Source organism: Hydra vulgaris, chromosome 13, assembly GCF_038396675.1.
Source record: "Hydra vulgaris chromosome 13, alternate assembly HydraT2T_AEP".
In the NCBI taxonomy this organism is placed as follows: domain Eukaryota; kingdom Metazoa; phylum Cnidaria; class Hydrozoa; order Anthoathecata; family Hydridae; genus Hydra; species Hydra vulgaris.
The window spans coordinates 50553111-50578161 of NC_088932.1; the positions used below are offsets into that span (position 1 = coordinate 50553111).

Consider the following 25051-nt stretch of genomic DNA (forward strand, 5'->3'; position numbering starts at 1 on the left):
ACAATGTACATAATAAGGAACAATGTCGACCAACTCATAAATATGTGAAATGCTTAGAGGAAGTATTACTTGAGACTATAAAAAGAGTTAATAAATCACCTAAAATGTCTTTTAAATCTTCTGCTAAATTTTTTCAAGTACCTAAAGTAACTTTGCAGAACAAAATAAATGGAAAAATTAAGGTAAATGCAAAATCAGGACGAAAAAGTTTAATGTCACATGATCTTGAAGAAAGGTTACCAGATTTTGGCAGTAACAGAGGTAGTATAGTCCTTGGTTTTAGAAAAGAACAAATCTTGGTTTATGTTGACAAGCTTGCAAAAAGATATAGATGTTTTTTCAAGAATCCATCTGATCAATATTAGTGACTACTCAACAATCGTCACATGGAAAAAAGTTGCTCTTCAACAACCGGAATCTATAGCAGCAGTCTGTCACAGGGCTTGTGATGAAGAAAATCGCAAGCGTGTTATATTGCGCTCGTAAAATTAGAATATGTTTTCATCGAGCGTGATTATGTGCGCTCGAGATAACGTCGACGAGCGCGATCATGAAAATTGCTGAAGATGCTCATAAAAAGCTTTTTATTTGTTACATAATTCTTTCGTCGAAAAATGTTTGAATTAGTATCACACTCATGAAACTACTTCAACGAAGTAGATTTTTATACTTCCAAACTTCTTGTATATTGTCAGATTTTATTTTTAATTATTTGTTATAAAAAAAAATAATATCAAACAAAAACGCAACTTCTTATTGATTAAGTATTGAAGTATAACTTAGTGACTTAGGTTTGCTTCGTTGTTTTGATGTATGTATTTTAAAATGTTACGCTGTAAACTTAATTAACGGTAAATGGTTTTTATATTTCCTGATATTTTTTATTCAAATTAATTATTTAATTTTTTTCTAAAATTTCTTTTTTAAACTACGTTTTTTTTATCTTAAAAATATAACACAAAAATAATTTGAAAATTTTCTTTTTTAAAAACTATTCATTTTAAGTTAAATAACAGATTTTCCCCTCAGCTGTTGCTAACGGTGTTTCCTCTTCTACATTGTCTAAACTGAATGCAGTTAATTCATCATTCATGTCTTCATCACCACTGTCTATTTCATTATCGTCATCAAAAATTTGATTTGTAATCAATGTTGTTGCTGTTTTCATATAGTCAACTGGCTCATCATCAACTTGAACCACTCGTCTCTTATTCAAATAAATTCCTTTTGCTCGCTTTTTAATCAAGATTATTTCTTCTTTTGACCAGCTTCCATGGTTTCCTAATATCATAACGCTATCATTTAGAGTGTCGTGATTCATAGATAAACGTTGATCTGATAATATGCTAGTTACTGTGCTAAACATTCGCTCCACGCTTGGGTTTGATCCGGAAATTGCGAAGATAATCGATATAACTTTTAATGAATTAGGAAACTTTGACTTTTTGTACAAGAACGTCGACCTCCAAATTTCTCAAGATTGGTTTTTGAATGAATCAAAAATAGTTTCCATTTTTGGAAAACTAACTTTTCATTAAAATTGGAATGTTTCAATGGTGTTTTTAAAATGCGTGGACAAAAACTTTATTTCTTCCAAGCCAAACTCTTTGTTGTCAGTCCAGTTCTGCGAGTCGATGACCCGCATGGCGTGATAAATCTCAGGCTCTTCCTTTATGCTTGTGAATCTGCTGTTTAACGTATTTATAAGTCTGGGTATAACCTTTCTCTTAATATTTCTGACTAAGCATAATGCTTGATCTACGTCAACCTAAGTCATATCTAAGTTTACTATTATATACTTTCTATTACTGGGGTGTTTTCGTTTGTCGCCAAACTTTACCAAACTGACCAGACAGTGTTTCAGGTAAATTATGTTTGCCCTCAATAACCATGTAACGTGATACATAGCTATTTAAAAATTCTAAATCTGTATCGATTTCTTCGGGCTTCGATTCCAGTTCTAAATTTGTTCGGTTGATTGTAGCTAGAATATCATGCGGCAACAGTTCATTTGCTTCAAATACTTTCGATACTGGCACAATGAGCTCTAGCAAATCATGATAAACGGCAACAGTGCAAAGAAAGTTATATGATTTGAATTTCTTTAATAACCCTTGAACCTTTGTTCTTGTAGTTATAGGGTTTTTCCGTTCATTTACGTAGTTCTCGTAGGTCACTATCTCGCTGTCCAGGACTCCAATTAATTCTTAAAAGCTCTTATATGATCGCCAACAAACCTCGTTCCTGTTAGTTTCGGTAGAGTGTAATGCATAGTACCTAAAATATTTAATCTAGTTTAATATTTAAAAATTGAATAGTTTACATTTATCTTAGAAAAATCCCAGATAATGTAAGAAAGGTAATCTTGTAATGTGTTTTCACTATGAGCCAAGTTCTAAAATATAAATTATGCCAAGATAAACTAAAATATAAATTATGGTTTTAAGCCACAACGTTTTACCGCAAACTTTGCGGTAAACTTTACCTAAAACTGCAGATGCATTTATTACTTCTTGTTTTATTTTGCCCGAGTTTCAAAGCAGATAAAAATTTGTATTGTAAAATTCATCAACTTTTTTTAATTTAGTGATCTCGGAAAAAACCTCTTTAACTGCCAGTTCGACTCTGTGGTTGACACAATGAACTGGAAGTAGCCATTCCCTATCTGCCTTTATTTACGCAATGACACCGCGATATTTTCCAAAGTTTACACTTGCACCATCGGATATAATACTGACTAATTAATTTTTTAAATCATTGGAGTCTAGTTTGAATTCCCCGGTTTCAAAAATGTTATTGATTCCCTTGACAATGGAGTCTGCTTCTCCTCCGCTAAACCTATCAATATCAACTAGATCCAGAACCATATAAAAAGGAGAACCACAACTTTCAATTCTTGTCAAAACTAACTCTTTTTCTTTCTTTGTTTTTCGAGCTTGGCTAGCATCTTACAAAATTGAGAAGAATTGAGCTTCTTTCAGGATTTTGGCACATTTTTCACGCACAGCCATCGCAATGCATTTTACGATTTCACGCCCGCTAGCGCCATTTTCGTTATCTTTAATCATTTTAACACCATTGATCATACAGCTCTTTACCTAAACATTTTTCGTAAATGAGTTATTATATTTTTCGATTTAAAGTTAAATTTACAATAGATTAGTAAAATTTACTAAGTTGGAAACATACGAACCAACTATTTTTATTTGAACCAAATATTCAATACTTTATCTAATATATTTAAAATAGCCAATATATCGATACTTACAATAACAGCAAAGTTTTTGTGCGGCATAGTTGGCAGAAGGGCCATATCATAGGCACAGTTTACAAGTCTTATATACGCGTCATCCGTTAAAACTTTTAAAGAGACGATATTGACGCTTGTATCTCAAAAACAAAAGAATATCACAATTACAAAAGTACACTGTTTCCTCAAACTTTTCTTTATGCAGTACCAATCTTAATTGAATCATAGTTTAAAACTTTTTCTATAATATATTTTATAAACATCAACTTCATTTAGTTTGTTTAACTAATGTTAAGTACACGTTTTTTTTATATAAGAAACTAATTAGCTAAAAAAACTAAAATTAAATTCTCATTCAAACTGTTGTTCTCCATTGTAGATAATGTTAACTTCGAGTAATGTTGATGAGATATTTAGTGGAAAATGAGGAAATATTCATCGAACTTATAAATAAGTTTCTTATTGAAAAGTTACTTAGTACTAAAAATTTCTTAAGATTTTGAGGCTCCTAGTACTAGTTTCTTATAAACTGGTTTCTTATAAAAAAAAAAACGTGAAATCGTTTTTGACTTTTTTTAATGTTACAGTTGAATGAATAATAAAAAAGAGTTAAGGAACTTTAATTAATGCAACGTAAGTGTCATTAGTGCTAGTTTTAAATGCTATTGTTAGTTTCATCTGCGTCATTAAAAAAATAATTTTGAAAATAAAAGTTTCTTAAGTTTTTTTAGGTTTAATTTTTTCTTTTGTTGACAAATTATTTTTAGGTTATTATTTTTTTTAACTTTCTCTTAGTTTAGTTTAATTTTTTCAGCGCGTTTTAGAAATAATTTAATATCAAAATTTAACATAAACATCATCAAGCATTTGCAAATGTGTAAATGCTTGATGGCCAAATTATCAAAACAAAATATATTAATGGTGTACGATCACACGACTTCCTGATCAAGCCTGCAACAAACGACGCTTTAGCACAGCTTAAAATTATGATATTAGAATCTGGTACACAAAAACAAAAAATCTTTATTTCAAAGGTAATAATTTATTAATTACCTTTGAGGATTTTGTATTTTGTATTCCATCGGTTGACGTAACACATCGCTCATTTCTCGCTCTCACACCTTATTGCAGTAAGGTGAGAAAATGTTCTCACAAATCAAAATGTCTTTGAATTGTGTGGATCGAAACAAAGTTCGTCCCATCGATAAACTTTAAAGCACATTGTTGTATCAAACCTTTACAACCTTGTAATACCGCTTGTCTATTTCTTGTACAAACTTTGCAGTAAATTTCAATAACGTATGTAGTTCCGTTGGTAATTTCAGCTCTAAAGCCTATTACCTCTTCAACTTTCCATTTAATAAATGTTGAAATCATTACTTTGTTTGCTTTTCGAATGTCCTTAATTGCAAACATTCTGAACATCAGAATCATTTTAAATTTGAGTTAAAATAAATAATAGTTGATAAAAAACCTATACTATGAACAAAAACTAATTTTAAAAATTACTCTATTATTTATATTTATTTTTATTATAAACGATGTGTGGAATATTACGAACAATAAATCAAATAAATCTTACTTGAAATTTTCACAAGATTAAAAATACTCTGCAGTTTCAATTTTCTTATAATGGTTTTCTAATTTTCTATTCTTATTCTATTTGCGCATTTTTGAATTCACATTGAGTTTCCACGTTCACATTCCACTATTGAAATTAGTGACTATTAACGACTTCAAACTGCTCATTCATTGTGCAAAAGAGAACGACGTAGTGCTTTTTATATTTTATATCAGTGCTTTGATAATAGAATATCTTTAATAAAAAATCTTTTTTAAATATTTTATGAAAATAAAAAAATAATCCCGAACTATTGGACGAGAGTTATTTAATACGTTCGTTATAAGCTGAACGAGCGTTGCACGCTGGTAAATTTGAGTTAAAAATCTCCCACATCATAGTCTAAAAGAACGTATTTTCCGCAAAAATTTGCCTGAATTCAGTAAAAACAAGTACACTTTAAAACGTTATTTATGCAAAAATATAACGTATTTTATTGTGGATTTTTTAGAAGATTTTCAGGAAAGAGATAAAAAAAACATTTTAATTAAAAAACACATAATAATAAGTGTTTTTAGGCGTAAATTTTACTTTTCCATTGTGCTGTATCAATTTTGGAATCAAAAGTGGTATTCGTTGAGGAGATTGCTTCAACGAAAAAGTTAAAAAACTAGGTATTGCAATAATTACTATAAAGTTACGTGTTTTGAATTTGCAACTTTTGTTTTAAAATGTTAGTAAGAAGCTAAAAGTTTCGAAAATGTGTCAAAAAAACATGTATTTTTTGAGCTTTTAATGTTAAAATTTGCAATTTGAAAGCAATAAAAAAGTTGTAAAGACAAAATGTAGTTTTAAGTATATACAAGTCATTCCCTAAGTATTTAAGGAAACGGTTGAAAGCCTATCTACTACTAATATGCATTTTGATTCTCACTATTTGTGTTTCATGTTAATTTGACTTTGCAACCATTATGGATTTTCGTATCTGTTTATATTAACAATAACAATGATTTTTTTTAACAAATCAAAATATAATTTTTAGAATAATATACAAATTGAAAAATGTTGCATGCTTAGCAATATATCTTTTTAACATATTTTTATTTATTTATACTTGAATACTATACTTGTAACATAATTGTATTATAATTATGTTACAATTAAGATTATAATAAAAATTCTAACTGCATATGTTTTTATTAAAAAATCTTTTTATAGTGATATTTAAACTTTTCCCTCAAATCTTTTAAATTTTTTTATCAAATCTTTTAAAGTTCAACTATCCAAAGAAGAAAATAACAAATTTTAGTACTTAAAACTTTAAATCGCATATCTTTCTTATATTATTTTATATATTTCTTATATTATTGGGTTTGCTATTAAATATATAAACTGATTTTTTTTTTCTGAGTAGTTTAATAAATCAATGTTAACAAAGTTTCAACTTTACATAATTTAAACTGTATAGTTTAATAACTAAGAGTTTAGTATTTTTAAATACAATTTTTGAGAATGGCTCAAGCATCAAATCAACAAACGACTAGTGCAAAGTATGTATTATGTTTAATAATTTTTTTTTAATATATTGGTTATTTATTTGTTGAAAAAATGTGTATACAAACTAATCTTTAGGTTATGTATAAAGAAAAAGAACTGCTTTAAATTAAACATGCATTCTGGGTCATGTGGTAAACATCGACCTCGTTCATGTTTTTTGAAAACCTCCTCTGCTCAAAGATTTCATCAGAAAAAAATGTTGATGTTAAAAAAAAAAAACTTAAATAAACACTCTGCCTTTGAAAGTAAGTAAGGCGTTAAATTTTTTTTGTGATATACTGTCTTATATAGGTTATTTTATTTATATAGATTACTTTATAATAGTAATAATATAATATTATATATATATATATATATATATATATATATATATATATATATATATATATATATATATATATATATATATATATATATATATATATATATATATATATATATATATATATATATATATTAGGGCTGTACCGGATTCAATTTTTTCAAATCCGGCCGGAGCCGGATTTGCCGGATTTAAATTGACAAATCCGGCCGGAACCGGAGCCGGAGCCGGATTTCGAAAGCAAATTACAGGAGCCGAAATACTATAAATCAAACAATGTAAATGGTAAACAATGTTGACCATTTTCAATATCAAGTGACAACTTTTTTCTGTTAAACTCCATTTTTTTTATTAAAAAAGAAGGAAAAATTTTCAAACAATATAAATAAAATAATATAACAGAACAATATCAGAACAAAATAATTGATAAACGATTTTTTTCTATTTACTAAATTAATATATATGCATAAGACTAAATAGTATTTAGTCTTTGATCAGTTTCGAATTGTACTTAAGAAATATTAGACGAGCTGCATTATGTGGAAGGAGTGAGCTGCGGTGATCATTGAGGACCTCCCCAGCAACACTGAACAAACGTTCTGATGGTACACTTGTCGGCGGTGCACCCAAATAAATGCGAGCTACTGTCGCCAGAGCGGGCAATCTCTGCATATTTTTACTCCACCACTGTAGTGGATCAGCGAGTCTATTTATTTCTGGTTCTGCCAGATACTGGCTTAGCTGAGTTTCAATGCTTGTTGACAATTGTTGTTCAGGTGCTGACGTAGATTGAACAATTTCATCAATACATCGCCAGAGAAATGATGATGATGTTGAAGAAATATCCAGCCGAATTTTTTTTGCTGGAACTTCTTCAATTTTGTTAATCTGCTGCTTAGCATGCTCAGATTGACTTACATCTTGCATCGATACCCTCTGCACTGTAACTTTATTGAATGCAAGCAGAATCACTGCCTGTGATAAAAAGAATTTAGTTTTAAATTGTGGATCAACCAACGTCGCCACTGCATAAAGAGGTTTCTCCTCAATGCCTTTAAAACGCTCATCCAATGACTTCAGTAGTGTTGACTTCATAGTCTTTACACCTGCATCATTGCCGTCATTTTTCAACAGGTTCCGCAGAGCTGTTACAATAGGGATAACCAGTGATATATGTGCTGTTTCATAGCTAACTTCACGAGTAGCCTATTCAAACGGAGCCAGCACACAAACTACATTCTCCGCCACAGACCATTGATATGCAGTTGGGCAATAAGTTCCATCAACTTCTGAACAATAGACAGTTTATGCACGACGCTGTTCACATAGTCGGCGCAGCATATAAAACGTTGAATTTCACCTTGTACTCACGTCTTGTATCAGGTGGTGGTCTGGTAAACAAAGTTCAGCTTGCAGCTCCTTGAACCGACCAGTCGCAGACGAAGAATGCCTAAAATGACTAATTAATTTCTTAGCAATACTTATTATATCTGATACTGCCCGCTGGTTGAGCAAGCCATCATGTACACATAACTGAAAAGTATGTGCAAAGCACCTAAGGCTATCTATGTTGGCATCACGGAAACATTTCAATATGTTTGCCGCATTATCGCGAAGTACGACATGACAGCGTCCAACATCAATGTTCCATTTGTCGAGGATCTGCTGAAAGGCAGTCATCAGTGCAGGGGCAGTATGATGTCCAATGAATGGCTTTCAATCCAACACAAAGCTCATGTTTTCAAAGTGCTCTGTTAGCAAGTGGGCAGTTAAACCCATAAATGATTTCACAGTATTGCCTGATGTCCATGTATCAGTGGTAAATGACAGAAATGGAGAAGTTGCTGGATCTAGTATTACCAATAGTTGAGCACACACTTCATCGTTTATTTCAGGAATTAATCGCTCTGAAAAATATTTCCGTGATGGAACAGTGTACCGCCTCTCTAACTCTCATCAGTTCAACGAAGCCTGTCTTCTGAACAACCTGAATCGGTTCCATATCAGTTATATATCCAATAACTGATATAGAACCGATTCAGGTTCCATATCAGTTATTGGATATATTCATCAAATATCCAATCATCTTAGCAATGGCACGATGAATTCTAATTGATGAGCTGTTGTTGATATCCCATATTTTCATGCGTGCAATTTGTTCTGGAATTGTGTACTGAACCATGGCTTTACTGGTTGCGGCAGTTGCACCAGGCTTAGCATTTGACAGTGCTACAGTTTCAGCTTTCTTCTGTGAGTCAGCAATTTTTATTTGCATTTCGTTGTATTCTTTAGGATGTTTTGAACGAAGATGTGTTATCATAGACGAAGTTGAAAACTTTTTAGGTTCACCAGCTTTACCACATGACAAGATGCTGGGACACAGCAAGCACTAGCATTTTGAGCTGTCGCTATCCTTTAATTTGAAGAATTCCCAAACTGAACTGCTTTTATCATTTTTTCCTTTGCCTGCCATCTAATTAAAAAAGTTTAGCAAGTCAAAGTTAAAACAAATCTTATGAATGACTATATAATTTTTGCAAAGTAGTTGAAGGTAATATCTCAATATAAATATAGCTAAACGTTAGAAAATTATTTATATTATATTTTTAATTATGTTTGAAATAAACAACTTTAAAAATTTGATATTTTGAATAAGCGTGAATGATTTGATTAATAAGCGAAAATAAAGTAACAAATTACTTCTAAAGATTGTTTATAATAAATAAATTTTATTTAAATTATCAAAGAAAATATTATATTATGTTAATAAGGTAGTTTTATTAATTAAATACTTTAAATAATTTAATTTTGAATTAAGTATTTTTATAAATTTAAATCTATTTTTATCTATTTTATTATTAAATTTTTATTATTAATATTAATTTTAATTAATTTTAATTAATATTAATAATAATTAATATTATTATTTATTTTTAAATCTATTTAAATGTATTTTTATAAATTTAAATCTTTCAGAAATATTTCAACGACTAATTTTTTCGAATTTCGAATTTTTTTTGCTCTGAAGTTACCAATTTTATTTGTCGCAATGATAACTTCAAAGGGGAAAAGGAATTGTAAAGAAATGTAAATACAGACACCTTTACAAACATGGAGTACATAGAATATAGAATTACAAAGAAAATTGATTTGTATAAATAAAAGCAAAAAAGATGTAATAAATAACTGACCAAAATTCAGAAATCCGGCTAAAATGTGGCCGTATTTCAAAACTTTTTGCCGGAGCCGGATTTAGGCTGGATTTGTAAAAATGGCCGGATTTCGGCCGGAGCCGGAATCTGGTACAGGCCTATAATATATATATATATATATATATATATATATATATATATATATATATATATATATATATATATATATATATATATATATATATATATATATATATATATATATATATATATATATATATATATATATATATATATATATATATATATATATATATATATATATATACTTTGAACAATATATTTATTTTAAAAACTAACCTAGGAAAGGAATTAAAAGACAATGAAGATTAAAAAGGTCATGTACGGAAGCGACGTGAAAGTAATTGTACAAGCTTTGATATGATTAATGACTCATCAAATTCAACTCGTTATAGACGTCGTGAAGAAACAAAAAATGTTCTTGAATATGTTCATGGTGGAAGAAATGGATCAATTAATGGTGCATGGGATTATTTAAGAAGTATTGCTACAATATCTGAAATGGAAAACTTAATACTTTCTTATAAAAGAGGGAAGTTTTTTGAAAATTTTGTTGATAAAATATCAGATGTTCATATAAAAAGTGACACTTGTTTACGAAAAGCAGTTCCAACAAAATATTTAAAATATGTCAAGGAGAAAGTATACCATGCTGTGTAAAATACAAAATAATTCTTTCACTGAACACAATAATGAAAGTAATATAATATCTTACGGAGAACATAACATTTTATTGAAAACATCAAGTATTTCTGATAGAGCTATTGAAACTTTTGTTAACAATCTCGATATTGGAGATATTCATTTTATAAAAGGAGGTGTTTCACGCACAGTGACAGCATTAGTCACTATGATTGCTTATCTAAATTTGAAAGTAAAAACAATGAAAGATAAACTTCGGTGGTTTAATAGGAACATAAATCATTTTGTTGTTGAGTTTTCTGATGATAGCGCACCTGAGTCAAAAGAAGAAACAATGACTATAGCTACAATGTCATTATGGAACTATGGAAGTCGTATTCGTAGTCGTGAATTCCACTTTCCCTTTCATACGTTAACAGCTGGTGAAAAAGATGATGTATGTGCAAACTTATGGAGACAGCATAGTGAGGAAATGGAGTTAATTGAAGATAATCTGTTTTATATAAACAATGAAAAAGTAACATTTTCCTTTGTTCCTGCTGGCGATACATCCTGGTTGTGTTGGGCAGCAAATGTGCTTCCAACAAGTGCTACCTACCCACCCCCTTTTTGCAATGTTCACAAAAGTGAACTTACTTTTATAGACGGATCAATTGGGTATTCAAATTCTGACAAGAAATGGAAGATTTCTGATAACATTTGTCGAAAAAATAATCTTACCATGTTACAACAGTTTCAAAATGATTTTTCAAATGAGTTGTCAGAAAATGCCAAACATCTAAAGTCTCTGGATTTTATGGCTGAGAATGGATTGCGTTAATTAGGTGAATCAAGAATTGGTATATTTTTAGACAGAATAAAACCAGACCCCCTTCATTTAGAAATAAACAATTGGACACATTGCCTAAATGTATTATATTTTGAAGCAACAAGACGAAACAGATTTGTTGAGTTTTGTAAACTCCTAAAAGCACCAGCTAAGCATTCTTCTGATTCTATTTTTGGCATTGGCTTAAGTTTTATTGGTAAAATTTATGAAGAACATTACCTTGTGGAAGATAATCGATAAGTTATATTTATAGTAAACAAATTTAAAATTATTATACACTCTAAAGCCGAATGGTTCTTTGAAGAACCTTAGAGGGTTCTTGACGTTGGTGCTGAGGGAGCACCCGTAGAGGTTCTTCAAAGAACCCTTTGTACGGGTTCTTCGGAAGAACCTTACGATAAGGTTCTTTAAAGAACCCTAAACCGTTTTTCAAAGAACCTAAGAGTTCTTAATAGTTCCGATAAATCATCCGGATAGGTTCTTTGAAGAACCCTAAAGAGAACCTTTTTTTACAAGAAAAACTATTTGCAACGGTTCTTCAAAGAACTGTTTTTGAAGAACTATTTCAGATATAAGACATCTGACTGAAAAAATGTTCACTAGACAAATCTTTGAACAATTTTTTGAAAAAAAACTATAATTAATAATTATTATTGAATTTTCGGATAATTTTTAGACTAACAATTTTATTAATACTTATTAGTTTTTCAAACAAATTAATCCATGTTCTTCTAAAAAGTTTACATCACGTGATAAAAATGATTTAACGTTTTACCATTTACTTGTTATGCGAAATGATGAATTAAACAACGACTAGATTAACAAAAAGCATATATTATAAGCAATAAAAAATTACAAAACTATTGGATAAAATAAAGTTAAAAGTTGCTTTATTTGAAACGTTTCTGTTACCTCCATTCGTAGAAGCTAAACCTAAACAAACAATAGACGATAAAAGGTCTAGTAAATCTCTCTCTCTTGTTTTATAAATTTTACAATTTATAAAATTATGTTAGGCAGTTGAAGTTAAGATTTCGATATAAAATAAGTTTAAAGTAAATCAATAACCTTGCACAGAGTATCCGCCATCCTGTGAATTGTTACAGGGATTTCTTTATTTGATACACCAAATATGATGTGTTCAAAAAATAATAATGTGTTTTTCAACTGAACAGGGTACTGTATATCGTAAATAAAATAAGAGGCAAATATACAAGACATCGCTAATGAGATATCAACATCATTATGATGTTCAACTATTTCTTGGCCATCTAATATAATTCTACAAAATTTTGATGCCAACCTTTGAGCTCGAGGGATTGCAATAGTTGGTGTATTCTGTTTTGGAGTGTCGTCAAATATAACCAAGGTTTCAACAGATTCTTTGAATAGCCGTGGAAATAAAAGAATTGCTCCATTGAATGTAGCATCTAAAATAGTAAAAAAAAATTACAATAGAAACATAAAACAGAATTAAATTATAAAACAATATTCAACAGAAAAAAACATAAAAACTTTTACCAATAGTTAATTGGAAAACAGAAATCTCTTGTATTACACAAAATTTATTACCTCTTTTAGTGCTTTCATTAATTTCACACTCAATTTCAGCAAAAATTTCAGAAACAAAATTGTCTTTACACTTTAATTTAACCAAGCTTAAGATTTTATCTTCCACGCCCTTCATCCGTTGATGAAGTTCTTTATCGAGATCTTTACCAAATCTCAGTTTCATTTCGCTAAGAAGCTTTAACATCACTATTATAAAGATTATTTTTAAGTTGGAACACACAAAAAATAAAATCCACAGAATAGTTAAAAGCCTACCAATTGAGCAGAGCAGAGCCATGGGTATTTAGCTTTTAGATCAACTGTGCGAAGACGTCCATCGAAATCCTTTGCTCGCATAAACCAACTACGTTGCTGACGATCAAGCAACATATTCATATCTGGACGAAGTTTACGGTATTCAATTATCATATCCTGATGATGTTTTGCTACAGTTGCATCATCCTCACCAATAGGCAGAGAATGTGGCTAAAGAAATTTATTTTTCAATAATCATTTCATCTTTTTTTTTTTAATATTTCAATAATATCTCAAAACATAATATCTCAAAACAGTGAAGCTTAATTTTTACCAAGTCTCTATGTGTCCTACAACAAGCTTGGTCATTCTCAAGACAATCTTCTGTGCGCTTGGGTCCTCTTCCTGGATTCCCAAATTTGCTTTTATGGATAGCAACAGTCTCAACATTAATTAAAGGGGCTCTTTCCTTCTTGAACTTATTTTTTAGACTTTCCAATAGCGTAGGCTGCCATTATAAGTAAATTTATTTCACATAAGCATTAAGATTTATATATACATATATTATATACGTATATTATGTACATATACATACATATACATTACATTTACATTTAAAAATATTTTACATATTTTTATTATATACTTCATTTTATTTATATTAGCCATTAATCAACTTACACACAGTACAAATTGTTGTGATGAACTACCACTCCTTGAAGGGAACTCATTCAAATAAGGATACTTGCTACATAGGGCAGCAAGCACATCTGAATATTGGGTACTGGATGGATACCTTGAAATAAAAATTAAACAGTGACAACAAAATAAATGTAAGAAATTGTTATTGTTAAAAGTTGTAGAAAACAAAAATAAAACAATATTGTCAGGTTGTTTTATGTTAAAACAAACTTTTATATTTACAAAACCTCAGGATATTGTTTTATTGTTGCTTTTAACAACTTTTTACAATAATAACTTTTTTACATGTTGACATTTTTTATAGTCAATATGAATGAGGTAATTGTTACAATCGTTAGTCATGATGATAAAAATAGCATTGACACAAAAATTAATGATGAAAACAACATTAACGCACACACAAACACAGAGATTTTCATATTACATTTCAATAAAAAATACACTTACAATGTAAACTTGCTGATGTCATCGTATAAACATTGAATCAATTGGTTTCTAAAGCTGTTCCTCTTAAACTGCAGAAAGCAACGGTCTTTGGCTTCAAAAGCTGCAATAACTGCTGGTGGCAAAAGAGGTAGTTGATATCGAACTGGCCATGGTGTCATAGTTCTAACGCATCCTACTAAGATATTTCCAGCAACAGTGTAATTTGTTTCTGATGCACTACTGCCAATCTCTGACACACTAGTAAACACAAAATTTTTCTGTTAGCACAAAGGTATTGTTAATTGTATTAAAAAGTGTAAACTGCATTAAAACTCACGTTAAATCAACTTGATGTCCAGGTGGTGCTTAAAGATTCCTTATGATTTCTAATAGCATAACTTGCTTTCGCATTGTCCTACATAAAGTTGAAACCATTGTCTCTGTTAAACACACCAATGTTTTTCCATCTATTTCTTCTTCTAAATTATTTCTTCTAAAATATTTTTACTAGACAGTTATGGAAAAATATATCACAATAGAAAAGGGCCCTATTTCACATATTGATTTAATTGTTGAGATGATTTTTATTTAATTGTAACAAATTTAACGTTACAATTCACTATTCCTATTGAAACTTGATAAAAGTATAGTAGGAATAACTTAAATATTAAATTTGCAAGGTCACATTGTAAATTAAAAATAATTAGGATTTTATGAATTTTGTTTGCCCTATGTTTGTTATTTTGCTAACATTATTTTTATTACCATTATTTATCTAATTTTTTTAAGTAATATATTTTTATCTATTTGTTAGTTATTTTTTTATGATTTTTAGCTATTAATAGTAATTATTATTCACTACATCACAAATATTATTGTTTGATGCTTGTTTGTCAACAAATTTGAAATAAATGTTATGTGCTTTTTTTTGTGCAAGTACAACAGACTATATTAAAAACAAAAAATCTTTCTTCAAAAATTTATTTAAAACACATGTGTCTGAGAGTAATATAGAAATGGCCATCTTGTATTGTATATGTGTCTAGAAGTTGATAATCACAAACTTCTGTTGGCAAGCATATTGATAAAGTTCTATCCTCTATAACTCTGAACGCATGAAAGTGGTCATTATATTTGTCACAAATCAGCAACTTACCACAAAATACCCAGTGTTGACGAAATTGAATAATGTGATAAATTTTGAAAAATAAAGGAATTTCTTCTGCATGTAGTAAAGCTAAAATAACTGTATCATGCACATGAAATTGAATTCTGTTTATAGTAATGGCATTACACTTCCAAACTGTTTCCTTTTTATCAATAATATCATAAAAAAAAAAAAAATAATAATTTTTCCTGAAGATTTGTTGCTAAACTATCAAACGTAATTGAACATAGATTTGATGTTTCATACTTTTCATTGAAAAAATCAGAAGATGCCATCTCCCAACACTGTCTCAGCTGATGCCGCTTTGCAAGAGAATAACCTATATTTTTAAAACTTCTAATGGAAGAAGCTAACTTTTTGAAATACAAATGTTTAGCTTCAAAACACATGCACCATAAATATCTTAGTGGTCCATTTTCATTAATTAGACGAGCATAATGGAGCATGAAATGAAACTTGGGTGTTAAATTATTGGGAAAAAGTTCAATAAAACTTTGCAGAAACTGTTCTATTAAAAATTGAAGATATGTCAAAACAGTTTTTGAAATTTTTGGAGCAAATACATAATCTGCAATATCTCGCAGCTGTAAATAAAGTAACCAATACACATTAGATATTGGTATGCGATTGCCAATCATAAATAGTAATAACCAAAACAAACAAAACTTCTGTGATGCAGAACCAACAAAGTTAATAGATGCACCAGAACGGATAACAAATGGTACTGGTTTGTTTTTCCTGTCATTTCTTCCAATTTCAAAAATGTCAAGCTCTGCATTTACCTGTTCTACTGTAATTATATTTTGTGCATTGAATTTTAACAACATTAAACTTACTAATTGTGGAACTGTTCCTTCTAACATATCATGCTTGATGTCTGGTGGAAAAGACTGTAAAACAATAAAGTATGGTAAATCCAATAAAGGACATCGTTTTTCAACACCATACACACTAGAAGAAATGTGACCTGAACCAGAAATAGCAGATAAATGATAATAATGCATTTCTTTGGTACGAATTGTTGTATCACATTCAACCAAAATTTTATTTTTGTCAACATAAGAAGTCATGCACTGACGACAAAAACGACCAGAATTAAAAACACGTTGAAAACCAGCTAGTGCATGGGAGGAAAGATTATCAGCAGATATAGTTGCAACCCCACCAAACAATCGAACTATCATATTATCAACTGAAACTAAAATACCCTCATTCTGCAACGTCAGCAAATCCTGAATTAAAGGTCTTAAAACTTGCTTATATGTTTTATATTTATTAATAAACTTTTCTTTTACAAGAATACATAAATTTATATTCTGAAGTTGTGAAATATATTGTTCTTCAATGTTTCCCAAGAAGAAATAAAATGCACAGAGTTTATGTACTGAACGATGAGCTCCAATTGGATTACACACTTCAAATTCATCACAATATAAATGGATTCTTAATGCATTCTTGTCTTTAAAAATGACATGTTGTTTACAATTTAAACCATCTGAATATGAATATAATAATTCATTATTAATAGACTCATCTTTTTCAAGTTTTCTTTTTATTGAATTCCAGATAAGCTCATTTTCAACTAACTTTTTTAGTAATGGTAAAACTGGTACATACTGAAAAGTTTCACAGCTTGGTGTTTTTAAACTATATTCACATTGATTTTCATTCATGGAATGTAATTTAATTTCCACTGGCAAAATAAGACCTAAGTTTGACTTACAAAATGAAACAACCTTTTTGCTAGAATTGACCACAGATAAAACTTTATCTAAAAGTAAACCACTATTTAAAAGTTGATTCAAACCACTATTATATACAAAGTTTTCCCCAAGTTGCTGCTTTATTAGATCACAAAAAATATTACTAAAATAAGTCAACAAAGATTGAACTTCGTTTGCTAAATCAATTTGAACAACAGACGGAATTAAATATTTTTCTGCTATTGAAATTACAAATGTAGCATAATGTTTCTGCAAACAACTGAGTAGATTGTCTAGTGAGGATAAAGATATGGCACCTAAATGAGAATCCAAACTACTGGTTTCTAGACTACAGTTTTCAGTGATAGACTCATTAAAAAACTCTGTTGTGGTGTTATCACCAACACTGTCTGCTAAAATTTGGTTTTCCATTGTTTCACTCATAAAATTATCAGACTCATTTGTTAATACTTGAGGTGTGCTAAAAATGAAACTATGCTTTTTGCGCATATGGTGACGTAAACATTTTACAGATTTATATTTGGCAGGACAACCATCTATATTACACACTGGGAAAAAACCAGGGGTATGTTCATGCATGATATACAAATGTTTTAAATATTTTTGCACAGAATACTTCTGCACACCACATATACAACAAGTAAAACACAAATTATTATTACACGCAGCCATTTCCAAAAATATTATTTGCTAAATAAAAAAATTAATTTAAATTTAACATCAGTATAATTGTTACAAAACAGTCAAACATTTAAAAACTCAAAATAATTATCTAACCAACAATTTTTTGTCTTAAATCACCAAGACCTTTCTGCTCTAAATGCAAACAAACTTCTTCAGTTGACCAATTTAAGTACTCTCGCATTCCAAACTTTAACTGAAAATTCAAAAATAATTGTAGTTTTAAATTTGATCTAACTTATACGACAATATGATGCAAATGATTACTATTATTCTAAATTGCGTTTTGAAATATAATATTGGGATTATTGTGTAGAATTCAAAATTCATATAGTATCCTAAATTAATTTTACTAATTGATAAAATAAAATCGTATGGTAGCTAATAACCATTGGCAGTATATCAATTTTTTTCAGACTTCATGTTTAGTCAAGTTTATAAGATTCCACGTTATAATCAACTAACACGCTGAGTAGAAAAACTATATAAAAAATGCGAAGAACCTTAAAGGTTCTTCAAAATTCCATTAAAAAAGTAGCCGGTTCTACAAAGAACCATTTAGGTACGTGAAGAACCGACGGGTTCTTTAAGTCGACCCTAAGAACCTTTAGGTTCTTTGAAGAACAGCCGCAGAACCTTCAAGAACCCTTTAGATTTGCAGTGTAAGTAATTTTGCATATTGGTTTTTTTATTATAATTTTTGTATCAAAATATCATATTGTAATATTTATTCATTTCAAAGATTGAATCCATCTGTCAGGATTACTGGTGCACAAGCGATATCGATTGCCCAATATGGTTATCACTTAGTTGACGTTTTGAAACATAATAAAGAATCAAAACAGGAAAAAGTTATAAGACTAGTTCTAGCGCAGATATTTACTGGACTTCGAGATGCTAGAAGTATAATTAACATTGTAGATGTTGTTGATGAAAATTATGTTGAAAGTGTTACTGCTGCCTGTTAAAGATATTTTTTATTATTTGCGCTTTTTATCCCTCTAAACTGCAACAGTACAGTTTGGACTATTGGTTATGTTGTTCCATTTCATGCGGAAGAAATTTTCAAGGGTTATGGAGTTGGTTATGGGAGTCTTTCTATGCAAGAAAAGAATCCAAACATTCATCCAATAAAGAAGAATTAAAAACTTGTAGCAACAGATCTACAAAACAAGATGAAAGAGGTAAATGGTATCAACTGATGCGGTCTAGCTATGTACAAAATTTTTACTTGCCTTATCATTTTCCAATACCATCCATGTATCAATCTCATTTTCGACCTCGTAAACCTGTTACAGACAAAGAATGCTATAACTGTTCACGTTCACTAAAATTTGAGCTTTTATGTCAAGTTTGCATCGAGTCTGTTTCAATTTTAGATTGAGTCCAGAAAAAATATTTGACAGAAGATATTTCATTCATAATAAAGCCTGTTAAATGCAAAATATGTAGCAAAAGATTTACAGATGTATGTTCGTTGAATAAACACACAGCAAAAAATGAATGCAATCAAGTTATTACTCAACTTATTCCTCAAGCATTAACTATTTACCAGCTTAGAAATGAGCTGAAAGCTTGTAAAAAGAGTGTTATTGGTTCAAAAAAAGATTTGATGGATTAAACAGTTGAACTGCTGTATCTTGTTTTTCTATTAAAAAAAGAAGGTTTTTCGTGTTATTTCTTGGTGTTAGTAACTCTATGCTTCCTCCATAGCTCTGAAAAATAGCTGCCATAAACCTCATTATTTGCCATGGAATGTATAATTTAATTGATGAAACAAGACCTGTTAAATGACTTCTGGTGAGTTTGAAGAGCATTGCAATTCCTATTTATTTTAAATAGCCATCTAGCATCGGCCCAACCAATACCAGGTGATTTCCAACATTCTTTTCAATTTCTGATTTCACTTCCCATTGAGTAGTCTTTCGGAAATTTTATTTCGTTTTGCAACCACGGTCGCTCAAATGATGAAAGTCTCAGCTCAGTCTTTATCCAGAATTTACCACTTCTTTATCCAGAATTTACCACTTCTTTCAGTTTCGGGAGGACGCCATTTTGAATGAAAAACTATGATGGCATAAATATGCGGGAATTTTTTTTAACCCAAATTGCTAATTTCCATATTCTTAAACTACTAAATACTAAAATTGACGGAAACGATATAATTATTTTAGATCAAATGTTTAGCTAAATTTAATTGCTAAATTATCGACAACCGGTTCTTTTTTCAAATTAATCCGCAAGTGGGAGAAATTACATAAGAGAATTACCAGCGTGGTTGTTTATCGCGCCTAGAACGTTTGAAAATACCGTTTACGGGCGCGTTTTACGAGCGGAGCGCGATCGCGCTCGCTTCATCACAAGCCCTGCTGTCATCAAGGCATGAAGGTAACAAAATATTTGCTTTACTTAAAGAGGTCATTAAAGACTGCTAACCCGAAGTAATAAAGAACATGGAAATGACAGAGCTGCAGCTCGACTTTAAGACACGTAAAGTTGTTGCCCCCAAAGGTATTAATTATTTACCTTGTATAAAAACCAATCAAAATTGGAAAATAATTACCATAATCATTTACATGAATGCAGCAGAAGGAGTCTAGTTACCTCATATGATTCCATAAGGGAAGACAGAAAATTTGCTTCAAAATTTTAAAGTTCTAGATGATCCTGAATAAACCAACTGGATTCTAAATCTGACCGGACTAAATAAGGGATTGAAATACTATTGTTTGAGTGAACATTTTTAATAAACATTGGACCATATTGTACAAAAATTTCAACTTTAGGCAGCCATGACTTACAATATTGTAGAATTGATAAATATGGCCATAAAAAACCAAATCAAAATTTTCAAATTTCTTGCTCATGCTTGCAATTGGCTTCAACCTTCAAACAGTATTTAAGCCATTCAAATTTTCTTACATTAATGTGGCCTAGGATTTTATGTCTAACTACCTTGCTGTTATAAAGTAAGTCCAGTTTTGTAGAGTTTTTTAACAAGGCCTGGGATAAAAGTAAATGACAAAGGCCAATATAGAATTTCATTTTAAATCATGTAGAATATTTCTGTATAATCCTTCAAATATTCTTTCTGAAGTTTTCTTGCCTATGTGTACTCTGTAAATAAATTCGTGACTAATCCAGACCTCTTTGATTAAATAAAAGACCTTAGAAGTTAGGTTCTAAACCTCATTGATCAAATAAAAAAACCTTAGAAGTTGGGTTCCAAGTTTCATTGATCAAGTGTAAGCAATTGATGATACAACAACAGTTGAGAAGTTTAATCAGACATTTTTTTTACTAGATATCGAACTTGGATAATTGAGATTCGTCTAACATCTTTTAATTTAATCATCAATCCAAGATCTACTACTACTATAGCAGTTGATCATGAATAATTTGCTAAAACGATAAAAATTGAAGAAATTCCAGAACATTGCAGTGATGGTTTATATAGAAATAAAGTATAACTTAATTATGTTGTTATTAATGGTTTTTGGTCGACTTTGGATATTAGTTAAAATATTTTTATTCTGAGTGGTATAAAAAAACTTTTTTAGAGTTTGTTGCATTATTATTTTATAAATGTGAATGTTCTATTTTATATAAATTTTATATATTTTTATTCTATATAAATTTTTTATTCTATATAAATTTTTTGAATCAATAGTAAATTGTATTTTAAAACAAATTGATATTTATGAATGTTACAGGAAATTTAAAATATCAAATACTGTTAACACAGTTTTATTAAATGTTTAATTGTCATTTTGTATTAACTTGTAGAGTTAAAACAAATTATAGATTCACTTCTTAGTAATCCACTTAATTTTAAATATTTAAAATACTAACCCGTAAAAGTATTGGTAAAGGACTTGTTTTTTATACTGGCTAGAATTAGGTTCTTATTGCAAACACCTGACTGAAGTTTGTTGATAATGGTATTTTGTTCTTTATTTTGGTCTAATTCATATACTTTTTTTTTCTTTGTTAGTCTAAGCGATTTTTATTTATAAAAATAGTTCTAATTATGTCCTTAATGTTAAAATTTTTATCTTTTTAACAGTAAATGATTGTCATACATTTTGTTAATATTTTTTAAAACAAAATCATATAGAAATAACAAAATTGTATGTGGCTGGAATTTAGGCACTTACCCTAATTGGCAATTTTAAATGAAAAATTTAAATGTCATTATGTAGCTTTTTATTGTAATTTTTTTTTAGGAGATATAAATATAAAGGAAATATAAATGACAGTATGTCAATAATTGATGATCAAATAAAGCAATTATTACGCTCCGTATTGATATCTGCACCAGGTGTTAAGCAATCATCACTAGAACATGAGTATTATAAAATAACTAATGAAGTTCTTCCATGGCGAAAGTATAAATTTCCAAATTTATTTGAGTTTCTGAAAGCTCTTGAGGGTGAAATAACAAGGATTGAATTCAGTGAAAAGTTTGCTGATAATATCATATATGCTGTGATAGATAAGACTAAATATATTTCAAAACATGCTCTTAAGTTTGCTTCAAAGTAATTTATCTTATTTTAAAATTATTTTTATTTTTAAATATATATTTATTGTTTGGTTATAAAATCAATTTACGATTTGGTGCACATTACATTTTTAACATTTGTTATTTCATAAGTTTTTTTGTTTTTTAAAGAATAGGTTGCAAAAATATTAAAAAGTTATTTGTAATTAAAAGGTAAGGTCGATTGTAAAAACAAAGAGTGATGTGTTGAAAAAGGGAAAATGTAGATTGCAATAATTGAAAATATTGTTTGCAATTAAAGGAAAAAGGGGGTAGTAACAAGTATGAATGGTTGCATGCAGGTCCCCTGCTGATATTATCAGTTATTAGGTTTCAGTGTTTTAGTGCTAAGGTTTTCTCACCTTTCCCCTAGTCTTTCCACTTTTCCTCTAGTCTTTATAATTACTAACCAAAGTTCAATAAATATACTTGCTTTATTTTACCCACCTTTTCCTGGTCTTTATATACAATAATGAAAGTAATGAAATAAATAAATTACAGCTGAGTTTTTTTAATTTGATTTAACTTTAGATCTACTTCTAATATTACTGGAAAAAGTCCTGAAGAGATAAAAGTTTGGAAATTATCCAATATGAAGTTACCTGAAAGTTTAATGCATGTTGCAAATCAAAATAGTAATGTATTTAATAATAGAAATTTGCAAGCATTAAAAAAAGCTTTGGATCAAAATGCTATGTTAAATCAAAATATAGTAAATCAAAATAAAAAGCAAGATTTCAGTGAGTGGTTTTTATTGGACCAACTATGTCTTGATCAGACTGGTTATTTTTTGTTAAGTATTAAAAACAAATCAGGAAAGAGTTTGGTTGGAAGAGAAGTATGTTTAAAATGTGATTATTTTGATCTTTTAAAAAAATATTTAATACATATATATATATATATATATATATATATATATTTATATATATATATATATATATATATATATATATATATATATATATGTATATATATATGTATATATATATATATATATATATATATACATATATATATATATATATATATATATACATAAATATATATATATATATATATATATATATATATATATATATATATACATATATATGTATGTATTTATAATTTTTTGTCCCAAAAAACAACTTTTTTTTTAAATGTCTGCTCTCGCCCTAAATGTGTTCTATATAATAAAATAATACTGGAATTTAAGCATTATATAGGGTTCCCTTAAGACCCTCGAATATCAGACAGGTCCCTAATATCATCAAAAAAAAGACCTTTAAAAGTATGTATACCCAACATGATGCGTCTCAAAAGAAGCACAGTTATATAAAAATTTCAAAAATAAACATTTCATAAATTTCAACACAATTTTTTTGTAAAAATGCATTTTTTTTTTAGTTTTTAGACAGTGAAATTTAAAATTTTTTAATAAAATCTAGTTTTTTAATAAAATTGTAATTATTTTTGAGACTTGATTTTTTAATAAAATTATAATTATTTTTTAAATTGAAATTTAATTTTTTAATAAAATTATAATTATTTTTGAAACTTTTATATCATTTTGCTTCTTTTGAGATCCAACATGATAAACTTTTAAATGACTTTTTTTTGATATAAGGGACCTGTCTGATGTTCAAGGGTCTTGAGGGACCCCTAAAAAATTATGGAATTGTAAAACTTTTTAGGGACCCCTAAAAATTTTTGAATTCCATAATTATTATATAAAACACATTTTGAGGGTGGGAGCAGATATTTAAAAAAGTTGTTTTTTGGGACACTCTAATATATACAGCCCTCGGAATTGTGGTCTTCAACAATGTTGACCTAACAGTGTTTAAAGTCATTAGGGCAATATTTTACTGACCTAAAAATTTTAAAACCTAATTTTATTTGCTATTTCAAATAAACTACAATTGGTAAAATGAACATTTTATTTAAATTCTAAATAAAATAACTAAAATAAAAATGAAAACACAAATGTTTTAATTAATTTCTAAATAAAGTTTTAAAAAAGCCAGCAGAAAAGCAAACGTTTTATTCAAATCCTTAATAAAATAATCAAAGTAAAAATGACAAAAAGCATACAATTAAATCTTAAGTGTGATTTTTAAAAAAAAATCTTAAGTTTTATACATAGTTTTAAATATTTTGGGGTTAATAAAAAATCTTGACCTATTAAAATAGTAAACAAAACAATTAAAATAAAAGCTGAGACAGCTGAGAAAGTTTTTAATTCTATATAAATTAATTATAATAAAATTTTGTGCCAACCTGATGCTGATATAAAACAATTTAAACACACAAATTTTTCTCCCACATTGTATATATATATATATATATATATATATATATATATATATATATATATATATATATATATATGTATGTATGTATAAGTACATACATACATACGTTAGGGTGCATCCAACGCCCCATACATTCAAAAATTGATCTGTCCCTATTCTTAAAACTTTCTATTGGTTCTCACAAGACACCCTGTTAAATTTTTTCAAAATTGAATGAGATTTAGGGGGGCCACCTCAAGTTTGAAACTTGCAACAAGACCCTAAACTGAAGGTAAAAAAAGTTTTTCAAAAGTTTGTCATGTTGGGTCTCAAA

General features: G+C 28.9%; 3 protein-coding genes and 1 long non-coding RNA gene across 6 annotated transcripts in view; 1 reads left to right on the plus strand and 3 right to left on the minus strand.

The window, feature by feature from the left end:
• Positions 1 to 1015: 1015 nt before the first annotated feature.
• LOC136090290 (uncharacterized) lies at positions 1016 to 5160 on the minus strand. Its single transcript, XR_010643314.1, has 4 exons — positions 4833 to 5160; positions 3269 to 4667; positions 2486 to 3098; positions 1016 to 2277 (listed from the first exon to the last, which is right to left on the minus strand). It is a non-coding gene; the product is annotated as an uncharacterized LOC136090290 (long non-coding RNA).
• Positions 5161 to 12212: 7052 nt separating this feature from the next.
• LOC136090291 (sterile alpha motif domain-containing protein 3-like) lies at positions 12213 to 18427 on the minus strand. 2 transcript variants are annotated; one of them, XM_065816605.1, is made up of 9 exons: positions 17998 to 18426; positions 14666 to 14807; positions 14350 to 14586; positions 13882 to 13996; positions 13535 to 13708; positions 13222 to 13431; positions 12967 to 13141; positions 12463 to 12824; positions 12213 to 12327 (listed from the first exon to the last, which is right to left on the minus strand). In XM_065816605.1, exons 3-9 carry the CDS (start codon positions 14505 to 14507, stop codon positions 12322 to 12324), a joined length of 1200 nt encoding a protein of 399 aa, XP_065672677.1. In that variant the 5' UTR covers positions 14508 to 14586; positions 14666 to 14807; positions 17998 to 18426; the 3' UTR covers positions 12213 to 12321. The 2 variants fall into 2 exon arrangements, with proteins under 2 accessions (XP_065672677.1, XP_065672676.1); XM_065816604.1 differs by lacking the exon at positions 12213 to 12327 and having other exon boundaries at positions 12347 to 12824; positions 17998 to 18427.
• Positions 15309 to 18085, minus strand: LOC136089983 (uncharacterized). The gene is made up of 3 exons (XM_065816087.1): positions 18002 to 18085; positions 15700 to 17910; positions 15309 to 15638 (listed from the first exon to the last, which is right to left on the minus strand). Exons 1-3 carry the CDS (start codon positions 18083 to 18085, stop codon positions 15309 to 15311), a joined length of 2625 nt encoding a protein of 874 aa, XP_065672159.1.
• A 1768-nt stretch (positions 18428 to 20195) lies between the features above and the next one.
• Positions 20196 to 25051, plus strand: part of LOC100203104 (uncharacterized) — a 62772-nt gene continuing 57916 nt past the window's right edge. The window contains exons 1-3 of one of the 2 annotated variants that reach the window (XM_065816600.1): positions 20196 to 20289; positions 22128 to 22442; positions 22976 to 23282. In XM_065816600.1, coding sequence (XP_065672672.1) covers positions 22162 to 22442; positions 22976 to 23282 — 588 coding nt within the window. In that variant the 5' untranslated portion in view covers positions 20196 to 20289; positions 22128 to 22161. The remainder of the gene's footprint in view (positions 20290 to 22127; positions 22443 to 22975; positions 23283 to 25051) is intronic. The other variant, XM_065816601.1, reaches the window with a different exon arrangement.